Genomic DNA, 13001 nt, shown 5'->3' with positions numbered 1-13001 from the left:
GTCGGGGCAGGGAATGGCGAAGGGGAACCGCGAGTACTCATCGATGACATTGAGGAAGTACGTGTTGTGGGTGGGGAGGGGCCCTTTGAAGTCAATGCTGAGACGTTCAAAGGGGCGGGTAGCCTTGATTTGGTGCGCCTTGTCTGGCTTGTAGAATTGCGGCTTGCACTCCGCACAGACTTGGCAGTCCCTAGTCATGGCCTTGACCTCCTCGACTGAGAAGGGCAGGTTGTGGCCCTTGGTGTAGTGGTAGAACCGCCTGACGCCCGGGTGACAGAGGTCATTATGTAGTGCCCGCAGTCGGTCATCCTGTGCGTTGGCACAAGTACTACGGGACAGGGCATCAGGAGGATCATTGAGCTTACCTGGCCGGTATAAGATACTATAATTGTAGGTGGCGAGTTCGATCCTCCACCATAATATCTTATCATTTTTGATTTTACCTCGTTGTTTGTTGTCGAACATGAACGCAACTGATCGTTGGTCAGTAACGAGGGTAAATGATTTTCCGGCCAGGTAGTGCCTCCAGTGCTGGACGGCTTCCACTATGGCCTGTGCCTCCTTCTCAACAGAGGAGTGGCGGATCTCGGGGCCTTGGAGTGTGCGGGAAAAGAAGGCGATGGGCCTGCCCGCCTGGTTGAGGGTGGCACCCAGGGCAAAGTCGCAGGCATCGCTCTCGACTTGGAATGGTGCAGACTCGTCTACCGCATGCATGGCGGCTTTGGCGATAGCGGTTTTTAGGAGGTGGAAGGCCTGGCAGGCCTCGGGCGGGAGGGGGAATGAGGGGGAACGGAGGAGGGGTCGGGCCTTGTCAGCGTACTCGGGCACCCACTGGGCATAATAGACAAAGAACCCGAGGCATCGCCTCAGTTCTTTGGGGCAAGTGGGAATGGGGAGTTCGAGAAGGGGGCGCAGACGGTCGGGATCGGGGCCGAGGACACCGTTCTCCACCACGTAGCCGAGTATGGCGAGGCGGGTGGTGCCGAAAACACATTTTGCCTCGTACGTGAGATTGAGGCGTTTGGCAGTTTGGAGGAATTTAGTGAGGTTGATGTCATGGTCCTGCTGGTTGTGGCCGCAGATGGTGACGTTGTCCAGATATGGGAAGGTAGCCCGCAGTCTGTTCTGGTCCACCATTCGGTCCATCTCCCGTTGGAAGACCGAGACTCCATTGGTGACGCCAAAGGGTAGCCTGAGAAAGTGGTAGAGGCGGCCGTCCGCCTCGAAGGCCGTGAAGTTACGGTCCTCCGGGCGGATAGGGAGCTGGTGGTAGGCGGATTTCAAGTCTATGGTGGCGAACACCCGGTACTGTGCAATCCGGTTGACCATGTCAGATATGCGGGGGAGGGGATACGCATCAAGCAGTGTGTACCGGTTGATGGTCTGACTGTAGTCAATGACCATGCGGTGTTTCTCGCTAGACTTGACTACCACCACTTGGGCTCGCCAGGGGCTGGTGCTGTGAGCAATGATCTTTTCCGAGAGAAGGCGCTTAATCTCCGCTCGAATGAATTGGCGGTCCCCGAAACTGTAACGCCGACTTTTAGTAGCCTCGGGCTTGCAGTCGGGGGTGAGATTAGCAAACAGTGAAGGGGGGGGGGGGATCCTGAGCGTGGAGAGACTACAGGTGGGACCCGGGGGGGGATCAGGGAAGAACTGGGGGTTGGAGACTGTGAGGGGGTGGAGGGGGCCGTTAAAATGCAAGGTGAGGCTGCGCAGGTGGCATTGGAAGTCCAGGCCGAGGATCGCGGCGGCGCAGAGGTGAGGGAGGACCATGAATTTGAAATCCTGGAACACCGCGCCGTTCACTGAGAGGGTGACGACGCAGTAGCCCGCAACCTCGGCCGACTGGGAGTAGGAGGCCATGGAAATATGCCTGCGCGTCGTAGTACCTTGAGGGAGCAGCGGCGCACGGTGTCCGGGTGGAGGAAGCTCTCCGTGCTGCCGCTGTCGAAGAGGCAGGTAACAGTGAAACAATTTACCTGAACCTCCATGGTGGATCTGGCAAGCTGATGCGGTCGGTCCTGGTCGAGGACGATGGATGCGATGGTGGAGCTGTTGGAGAAGGGTGCCGGATCCGGGGAGCGGCCTGCGGAAGAAGGTGGTGGCGCCCAGGCGTCGTAGGCTGCTGTTGGAGGCCAGGTTGCTGTCGTTGGCTGCATCTCAGTTGTTTGCAGCATTTCGGTCGGGTGCGCAGGACCGGAAGTGACGATCGCCGGTGGACCGGAAGTGACGTACGGCGGACCGGAAGTGAAGGAAGCCGGGCCGGGGATAATCAAAGATGGTGGCGCCCGTGCGTCGCATGTGTCGAATAGCGAGCCGGGAACGGAGGATGGCGGCACCCAGGAGTAGCAGGCCGCAGTGTTGGACCCCGAGGCAGCGGTGGAGCGGCAGACGTTTGCAAAATGGCCTTTCTTGCCACAGGCTGAACAGGTAGCATCTCTAGCAGGGCATCGTTTCCTGGAGTGTTTTGCCTGGCCACAAAAGTAACACTGGGGCCCAGGCATTATTTTTACTGCTGGTATGGCTGGGTGGGCCGTGACTTGCAGGGGTTGTTGCTGGGCGGGCGGCAGGGAGGTAGCGGCCACGTAGGGAACGTGGGCAGGCGCATAGGAAGTTTGGGCAGGCGTGTAGGACGCATTATTGTCATAGGCTGCCCGTTGGGCCTCTGCCATAGTGACTGCCGTGTCCAGAGTCAGGGTAGTTTGTGCCAGTAGGAGTTGGCGAATTGGGACGGAAGCGATGCCGGCTACAAAGGCATCGAGCGCCAGGGCCTCAGTGTTCTGCTCAGCGGAGACTCCTGGCGCGTTGCAGGTGAGCACGAGGGCACGGAGGTCCCGAACGAACACGGATAGGGGTTCACCCGGCTGCTGGTGCCGGGAGGCGAGGCGGTGGCGGGCATAAATAGAATTAACAGTTTGTGCATACCGGCTTTTGAGCTTCACGATGGCATCGGCGTAGGTCGTTGTTCCCGTGATGAGGTCGAAAAGCCCGTAGTCGAGCCGTGAGCACAGGAGGTTGAGTCGGTCAGCGTCCGTTTTGGCGAAGACGGAGGATGCTTCCAGGTAGGCCTCGAAACACCGGAGCCAGCAGTTGAAAAGGTGATCCGCGCGTGAAGCGTGGGGGTCGAGCGAGAGCTTGTCGGGTTTCGGAGCAGCCTCCATTATAACTGTAGTGTATTAAATTGATGCACTAAGCGTCAAGAACCACAAAGACATGTGAGACTTTAACCAAGGCTTTAATACACTACATAGGAAGCTTACCCGAGACAGACGACCCCAGACAAAATGGGTCAGGTCTCAGAAGCTGGGTCTTATACCTAACTCCCAGGGGAGTGGCCAAGGCGGAGCTCTCCGTGGCCAGGTCAGGTTACATACAGGTGACCGAACCTCTACAGAGCTACAGTACAATACACGGGATTACAGGGCCGCGTTACACACAACTATTATATAACTATGTACAATGCTAGGGAAGTACAGTGGTGTATCACCACACTGTCGACAGGGGAAAAGTCGTGGACTGGATTAGTGGGCGGGCCTTGTCTACGTACTGGGGAACCCACTGGGCGTAATAAGAAAAGAAGCCCAGGCAGCGTTTCAGGGCTTTGGCACAGTGGGGGAGAGGGAACTCCATGAGGGGGCGCATGCGTTCGGGATCGGGGCCTATCACTCCATTACGCACTACAAAGCCCAAGGTGGCTAGACGGTCGGTGCTAAACCCGCATTTTTCCTTGTTGTAGGTGAGGTTGAGGGCGTTAGCGGTCTGGAGGAATTTGCGGAGGTTTGCGTCGTGGTCCTGCTGGTCGTGGCCGCAGGTGGTGACGTTGTCGAGGTACGAGAACGTGGCCCGTAAACCGTGCTGGTCAACCATTCGGTCCATCTCCCGTTGGAAGACCGAGACTCCGTTCGTGACGCCGAATGGAACCCTTAAGAAGTGGTATAGCCGCCCGTCGAAGGCAGTGTACTTGCGGTCACCGGGGCGAATGGGGAGCTGGTGGTAGGCGGACTTAAGGTCCGTGGTGGAGAAGATCTTGTACTGTGCAATCCGATTGACCATTTCGGATATGCGGGGAAGAGGGTACGCATCTAGCTGCGTGTACCTGTTGATGGTCTGACTGTAGTCTACAACCATCCTCTGCTTCTCCCCTGTCTTCACTACTACCACCTGAGCTCTCCAGGGACTATTGCTGGCCTGGATTATGCCTTCCTTCAGCAGCCGCTGGACTTCGGACCTGATAAACGTCCGGTCCTGGGTGCTGTACCGTCTGCTCCTAGTGGCGACGGGTTTGCAATCCGGGGTGAGGTTCGCAAACAAGGAGGGTGGTTCGACCTTGAGTGTCGCGAGGCCGCAGATAGTCAGTGGGGGTATAGGGCCGCCGAATTTAAGTGTTAAGCTCTGGAGGTTGCATTGGAAATCCAACCCCAGGAGAGTGGGAGCGCAGAGGTGGGGGAGGACATACAGACGCTAATTCTTGAACTCTCTCCCCTGCACCGTTAGGTTTGCGATGCAGAACCCTTTGATTGCAACGGAGTGGGACCCCGCCGCCAGGAAAATATTTTGGGTGCTTGGCCGAATTACAAGGGAACAGCGTCTTACCGTGTCCGGATGAATAAAACTCTCCGTGCTCCCCGAGTCGATCAAGCACGGCGTCGCGTGCCCGTTCACCAGCACCTTTGTCGTTGTCGTCTGGCGCGTCCGGGGCCGCGACTGGTCGAGGGTCACCGATGCCAAACGTGGTTGGTGCATCAGATCGTTGTCTTCAGGCAGTGTGGAGCCGTCCACTCTGGGGTCCTTGCCTGTCAGCCAAGATGGCGGCGTCCATGGATCGCACGCTGCCGGGGGTGGACAAAATGGCCGCTCCCATGGGTCGCACGCGGCCGGGGGTGGACAAAATGGCCGCTCCCATGGATCGCACGCGGCCCGTGGGTAGGAAGATGGCGGCACCCGTCCCCCCCCTCGTGGTGTCCGGGATCGAAAATGGCGGCGCCCATTGGCCGCCCGTGGGTCGCTGGGGGGGTTGAGTCCGTGGTCCCGTTTCTTCCCCGGAGATAGCGGTGACCCCACGGGACTGTCACACCGCTGCGTAGCGCCCCTTTTTGCCGCAGCTTTTACAGGTGGCCGAGCGGGCCGGGCAGCGCTGGCGGGGGTGTTTCGGCAAAAGTAGCAGCAGGGCCCCCCCCCCCCCCCCCCCCCCCCGGGGTGGTCTGGGATTCTGGCCGCGCACGCTTGCGGAGGGGTGGGGGTGCCGGGGGGTCGGTCGCGGCGGGGGTCCACTGAGCCCAAGGGGCTGCAGCGCGATCGGGGGCATAGGCGCGGGCGTTTTGGGAGGCCACGTCGAGGGAGGCTGCAAGGGCCCGTGCCTCTGTGAGTCCGAGAGAGTCTTTCTCTAAAAGTCTCTGGCGAATGTGCGACGATGCCAAACCTGCTACGTAAGCGTCTCTGATCAGGAGGTGCGTATGTTCATTCGCCGTTACCGCTGGGCAGTCGCAGTTTCTTCCCAGGATTGTCAGCGCATTGAAGAATTCATCCAGCGATTCCCCGGGGATTTGTCGTCTCGTCGCGAGCTGGTAGCGTGCGTAGACCTGGTTGACGGGCCTAATGTAGGTCTGTTTCAGCAAGTTGATCGCCGCTGGGAATTCTTCCGCGTCCTCGATGAGTGCGTAGATTTCGGGACTCACTCTGGAATGCAGGACCTGCATCTTCTGGTCTTCCGTTGGTCTGCCGGGGGCCGTTCGGAGGTACCCCTCAAAGCACGCCAGCCAGTGTTTAAACGCCGATGTTGCGTTAGCTGCTTGGGGGCCGATTCGCAGGCACTCCGGGGCGATCGGAGCTCCATATTTCTTTTTAAGTCTGCTCAATAAATTGTAGCACCATCGATCACACACGAGGCGAGACGTAGAGAACTTCAATCGAGGCTTTATTGAGCAGACTTGTTCAGACTCGTTCCCCAGCAGCTCAGTCACAGAATGCAGCTGCGGGGAGTAAACCGGGTTCCCATACCCCGCCTATCTGGGTGGAGCCCAGTAGGCGGCAGATCCAATCGGGACCCAGCATCTGTCCTCCAATAGCTCCTCGGCATTCATGGTGTACCGCATTACCCCTAATACATACCACCACAAGGTGTTCCCTGTGTAGAGGGTGGTGTTTTGTGGGGAGACAGTATTACATGGGAGGGGGTGAAGTTGTGTTTCATGGGGGGCGGGGGGTTCTGTTGGTGTGGGATGGTGGGAGGATAAAGTGTTGCATGGGTAGGTGTTCTGTAGGGATGGGGGGGGAGAGTTCTATGAGGGGAGAATTTGGGAAGTTGGGGCATTTGCTGGGGGAGCGTGGTGTTCGGCTGGGGGGAGTTGTATTTCGGATTTTTTTTTGTATCGGGGCACCCTTTAAAAACAGCACCCTGATCTATTAAAACCTACGGTGCTGGCGGAGTGGACTCAATCAGAGCCCACCCCGCCATTTTGATGTCGTGGAACTGCCCCTTGAATTTATTTTTCTGTTACTGAGGAAGCTGCTGGTTTTTCTCGCCTGCAGCCACACTCTGCAGAATAAATAGAGAAAATTTGACCCATAGTGTCTGTGCATAATAGACACAAGAAGCCCCTACCATTTTCCCTCATGGGCACACTGCCTTTCCAACCATTCCACTGCCCGTGGTAACACTTTCTGAAATGTGTATTCAAGGCAGGATAGATATAATGGAATGCTCTGGTAATCGTGAAACTGTGAAATACCTTATGACATTTTGCAATGAGGCCTGTTGTGCCCCACCCAGAGCTTTAGAATCCCTACAGTGCAGAAGGAGGCCCTTCGGCCCACTGGGTCTGCACTGATTACTGGATTTAAAGGAAATCTGAAAGGAAAAATGCACACAGAGCAGGATAAAGCGACCTAAATATGAAATACTTTTTCTTTAGCAGTTCAGGTGACAATCGACAGGTGAGTTTGAAACGGAAAACAGCTGGGAATCTGGGGCGAAAAAAATCAGACATTGCTGGTGAGCAAGGCTGTTTCCACCAGAATAACCCATAGTTCTCATTTCACATGCTAATATATTCTGGAAGTAAACTGCTGGTCCATCATTTTTATTTTCGTTCTAAAGTAGATTTGTTTCTTATGACAGTGATTGCCATTTACACTGAGATTCTTAACATTGCCTCCTCTTTATTTTCTTTATCAAGGTGATAGCTATGGCCATTTCACTGACGTTATTCATCAGCCTATTCCGGATTGCATAATTTGGACTCAGACATCTGAGATTTCTGTTCGGCTCTATTTGATCTGCTAAATATGTATGTAAATAAAGGATAGGAAATAAAATGGGTGAACAGGAACAGTTACAAGAAAATCTCCTCAAAGGATTCCAATACTATCAGAAACCCCTCCAGCATCAGGCTAACCCACACCAGCGTCCGACTCGTTGCTTAATGCAACCTGTTTTCATTGTAACTCAATCTCTACTGCCCATTCTTTTACTTTTTTTATATATAAATATTTGTCTTTGTGACACTTATACGTTATTCATGATGTCATTGAGAAGTCATTTGTGGTGTCAATTCTGCACGATTAGAAGAATTTGCTCTGCAATTGCCTTGTTGGAAACGACACTGCTCGATAGAGAAGATTTATTTCATTTAAACGTAGCCATGCCCTGCCACATTTCCTTATTGGTCATGACCATTGGCTAGGACTCGTCATCACCTATATCGGTGACTATTCAGGCGGTAGCCCACTTTTCATTCAGAAGGCTGTCCTCTAAATCGTGGGCCGTGTAAGCTAGACAAAAATAATTCTTAGGTGTCACCTCTGACGGCAGCCAATCTAAATGCAAAAATTCATAATTACTTAGTTGGAACAACTGTAATATTTCCAATGAGCGTAAGGATGTACAAAGTGCTACAGATGGATGGTGCACTTAGTTTTGAGTGTTTTTTCCAACCACATATCTCTCAGTCTGCCTGTGTGAGTTCATCTGTTCTAATTCAGAATGTATTTAAGGTTTATGCAGAAGTTGTATTGGATTGTTGCTGTCAAACCTTGAATATGAATATTTCAGACAGAGAGGGAAGATTGTTAAGGCCGGGGCATTAACTTAATACTGTTTGATTATGGATGGTCAGGGGTTATAATGCTGTAATATGATCAAGAGATTCCAATGATGTCACAAACCACATCGACTTTTGCCTAATTTTTTTGTCATCATATGTCTGTGATGAAATTACCATCTATTATCTTTATTTTAAAAATAAATATACTACCGTTTTAGCAAAACACTAATTTTGATTTCATACAGAAAGCATTTTCTAATAAAATGTAATTGTTTGATTTCAGCCTTAAATCACAATGCATTTTATTTTTCATCAATAATTTAGATTGCTTTTAACTCGGAGGTTCGTACAAAGATGTGAGTTCACGGTCACAATTTTCTAACTTTCGCAGGGTTAAATGTCTGGGACTGTGATTGGAATAGACTTTTTTGATTTGAAATGTATTTCGATCATAATTCAAGACTTTAAACCGTGAAACATAAGATCATCTTCAAAATTGTGGTCTGTCTATCCATCGCAGAATTTATGAAAATGAGAAAATATTTTTTTAAATCAACAATTTAGATTTCCTCCCTCGGTTATTTATAGCTGGGATACATAAACGGTTTCACAAAAAGATCCTCCTTGAAAGAGGTAACATTCTTTTGTGTTAAACTACATTAGCCATTTACCACAGACCTTGGTTTTAAACTCAGCACAGACAGGAAGATGATGCTCAGTCTCGTGACAGCTGCTGAGAATTTTCATGCATGGTCAAAGGGGTAGAAAATGGGAATACTCATCTGTTACAGTTAAGACTGCTTTTCTGCAGCTGTGGTTATGACACCTTTGGTCACTGTAAGAGGATTAGATGCAAAAGCAGAAAAATACATTTATTCTTCTGCATAAGCTTCCTTTACTTACCACAGGACAGGATGCCAGTGGAATCACAATCATCAAAATGGCAATAAATGTTGACATCATGTGAATGAATAATGGAGAATCCCGCCTTATTTGTGTTAGTTTTAATACAAACACAGAATCAGGGCATATCTTGACTCCAAAGTGAAGCAAGTAGGTTGGTGATGCACCGCTTTGATTGGACACCATTGGGCGGCTCGGTAGCACAGTGGTTAGCACTGTGGCTTCACAGCGCAAGAATCCCAGGTTCAATTCCCGGCTTGGGCCACTGTCTGTGTGGAGTCTGCACGTTCTCCCCGTGTCTGCGTGTGTTTCCTCCGGGTGCTCAGGTTTCCTCCCACAAGTCCCGAAAGACGCGCTGTTGGGTAATTTGGACATTCTGAATTCTCCCTCTGTGTACCCGAACAGGCGCCGGAGTGTGGCGACTAGGGGCTTTTCACAGTAACTTCATTGCAGTGTTAATGTAAGCCTACTTGTGACAATAAAGATTATTTTTTTTTAAACATGGTGTGTGGTATTAAAACAGGTTTATAAATGCTCAGGGAGCCTAAGGACACTTTTTTAACCTTTGAGCTATCAGTTTAAATGTTGAGAAAGCATGTTCTTCCTTGCTTAACATTTCCATTTCTAACTGTTGGAAGAGAGTATTTATCATGTGTGCAGCTTCTAAGTGATTTAGCCTTCAGCCAGCTAAAAGTTGAGCATTGTGAACAGATCTGCCTGGGCAGGACTTGAAGTGGTAGCTGCACCCTCTGTCATTCATGATGTCAAAACGGCACTCATGTCACTCTTCTGCTCCGCATTATGAACATCTACAGGTATCCATTAGTGTGTATTCTCTTCACCTCAGTGTCGAGGTGTGTGCAAGCACTAGCTTAGTTCTGAAGTAACAGCCGAATGGAATAGTAACTGAAATAATTGACCCTTGGTAAACGGTCCTCTATTACAGATGGCGGAGAAAATTTCCTTGTATGATGCAGGGGTTGGGCAGCGAGAATGGGGCATCCACCTGTTCCACTGGAAAGGGTTGCACGTAATGATAACTGAATGTTCCAGTGCCAGAATTGCATTGGGATCCAATAAACCTCATGGGATGTTGGTTTTCCTACCAAGAAACCCGGTAAAGCTGGGATCAAAAGTACTTCCGCTCTTCTTTAGCAAAGCATATGGCACCAGAGTGGTGGTTATTTTATTCAAGACATTTTAAGTGCAGCCTAATTACAGATCTGGTGCCAACTTCCAAAGTACTCCCCTCAGCAGCTCCTCAGGGAGATGAGGCTTCTTCCCGGTTGCAGAGACAATTTTTTTTTCTCTATTTCTCAGTTAATATCACCATCACTTTTTATTCAGGCGTAATTTTATTGACTGGAGAAATGCAGGTGTGGGGAAAGATTGGGGAGGCTTCTTGGAACTGACGAGGTTGAGGGGAGATGCAATTGAGATGGGGCCTGGATAGAGTGGATGGGAAGGGCGGAGAGGTCAGTGACTATATTTAAAGTGATTGGTAGAAAGATGAGAGCAGAGATGAAGAAAACCTTTTTCACTCAGGGTTGTGGGGGTCTGGAACTCACTGTCTTGAAAGGGTAGTTGAGGCAGAGGCCCTCAGCTCGTTTAACAGGTGTCTGGATGTCCACTCGAAGTGGCGTAACCTGCAGACTGGTAATACCAGGTATTGCGGTACCTGAGAGGTGGATGACCATTGGTTAGACCCAGGAGTCTACCATTGGCTGATGTACATAGCTCCGCCCTGAGAAGCGGAGTATAAGAACCGATGCTGTCCCAGCAGCCTTCACTTTCTGTATCGAAGCTGCTGGGGAAGAGTTCTAGCGGATTAAAGCCTATTGGTTATGCCTCACCTTGTCTTGAGAGTAATTGATTGCGCATCACAGACCAAATGCTGGAAAGTGGGATTTGGCTGGGTGGTGACTCATTCTTCAACCTGCACACACTTGATGGGCCAAATGGCCTCTTTCTGTGCCGTCAACCGTCCATGATTCCAAATAAGGGGAAAAGCCAGTATTTCTGCAACAAACAGTGAAACAGAGGACAGTCGGATAGGAATTTCCCCCAACGTGTCTCCGGGTCTGGCTTTGACTATTTTCCTAGAAAGAGGAAGAAAATCCTCTGAACAGCAGCAGGAGGCGGTGCTGGTAAAGTAGAACCACTCTGTTGCGTTATGTTGCTTCGGATAACGCAGGCTGCTACTTGATGCAGTCTTAACTAAAGGATGCTCCAGACTCTGAAATGAGTTCAACGTGTTTATTGAACTATTAACACAGTTCTCAAATGAGTTTGACTCTGCTAATCTAACTGTAGTAACTCAGTCTAACTGTAGCAGCTCGCTCTAAGCCACGTGCTGGGGTGTGATGCTGCTGATCAACCCTGTCTAACTCTCTAGATGTCTGTGGAAAGAGGCAGGGTGTGAGTGCCTCATCCCTTTTATAGTGTTTATGGCGTGCCCCCTTGTGGTTATGCCACCTTTGACTGTCCTGACTGCCCATTGGCTGTGTCCTATTCTGAGTGTTCATTGGTTGCATGTTTGCATATCATGACACACTCCTTCCTTTGGCTCCTCTCACTGTTAGCTGTGAAGATACATTCAAGGTAAGCTGATAGCAGGACTTGGACAGACATGTACCGGAATGGAGATTTTGGTCCCTTTCTCAAAGCCCGGCAGGAAAGCGAAGTGAGTGACAAAGGCAATAATTTTGCAAATACAGGAAGAACAAAGCTTTGCAGATAGTGAATCCAGGTGATAATGAACTGCAGGTACAGTCATCGAAAGTGCTCCCGCTGCACAATGCATACTCGCCCTAGTTAACAGACTCTTGCTTCACCCTGCTGTCAGGCTCAGCGATTGCAACATTTGCTGCATTCATGTGCGGTGAAGTTCATTATCTTCAGACACTGCTGCAATCCACCCAACCTGCACTTTTTGGACTGTGGGAGGAAATCGGAGCACCCGGAGGAAACACACACAGACACGGGGAGAAAGTGCAAACTCCACACAGACAGTCACCCAAGGTTGGAATTGAACCCGGATCCCTGAAGCTGTGAGGCAACAGTGCTAACCACTGTGCCACCGTGCCAAGCATTCCTGCCACCTCCACCTCCCCACCCCCCCCCGAATCTTATTTATTACGATATTATCACCTCTACTTTTCCTGAACTCCGATGAGTTTTGGCCCAAACCTGCTCAGCCTTTTCTCATGTGACAACCCTTAAATCCCATGATCTTATCAGTTGGCAATGCAGGCTGCAAGGGTCGAATGTGCCCTTAATCCTGTGCCCAAACCTTATGTTCCGTTGTAGCTATGAATCAGCTCAATAAATCTCTCTGAACTGCTTCCAGCATAAATAAATGAGACCAAAGCTGTACGCTGTGATTCAGATACAGTCTCGCCACTGCCCTGCACAGCTGTTGCAGAACTTCCCTACTTTCATTCCCCTTGCAACAAAGGGTGGCACGGTAGCACAGTTGTTAGCACTGTTGCTTCACAGCGCCAGGGACCCGGGTTCGATTCCCGGCTTGGGTCACTGTGCGGAGTCCGCACGTTCTCCCCCGTCTGCGTGGGTTTCCCCCCCACAAGTCCCGAAAGACCTGCTTGTTCGGTGAATTGGACATTCTGAATTCTCTCTCTCTGTACCCGAACAGGCGCCGGAGTGTGGCGACTAGGGGATTTTCACAGTAACTTCGTTGCAGTGTTAATGTAAGCCTACTTGTGACAATAATAAAGATTATTATTATAAAGGTTAACATTCAATTTGCCTTCCTAATTGCTGTACGTTCGTGTTAACGTTTTGTGATTCATGTACAAGGATGCCTGCACTGCAGCTTTCTGCAATCTTTCTCCCTTCAAGTAACAGTCTGAATTTCTGTTCTATCAGCCAAATTGGACAACCTCGCATTTTACTCAATCTGCTAAATCTTTGCCCACTCACCTAGCCTATATATACCCTGATGAAAGTATTTGGAGGAAAGTGAAAAAGATTCATTCTTCATATCTTGTTAGTTAGTTAACACAGTCAACTGCCAAGATGCCCATTCTTCAAAGA

At 50.7% G+C, this 13001-nt stretch overlaps 1 protein-coding gene across 1 annotated transcript in view; it reads left to right on the top strand.

The window, feature by feature from the left end:
• The window catches only part of LOC140403388 (tetraspanin-1-like), a 33501-nt gene extending 25259 nt beyond the window's left edge, over positions 1-8242 (top strand). The window contains exon 8 of the mRNA XM_072491320.1: positions 7179-8242. Within this exon, the coding sequence (XP_072347421.1) occupies positions 7179-7235 (57 nt within the window). The 3' untranslated portion in view covers positions 7236-8242. The remainder of the gene's footprint in view (positions 1-7178) is intronic.
• The last annotated feature ends 4759 nt before the right edge of the window (positions 8243-13001 follow it).

Source organism: Scyliorhinus torazame, chromosome 27 (genome assembly GCF_047496885.1).
Source record: "Scyliorhinus torazame isolate Kashiwa2021f chromosome 27, sScyTor2.1, whole genome shotgun sequence".
NCBI lineage: Eukaryota > Metazoa > Chordata > Chondrichthyes > Carcharhiniformes > Scyliorhinidae > Scyliorhinus > Scyliorhinus torazame.
This window is presented reverse-complemented; position numbering and strand designations above follow the sequence as displayed.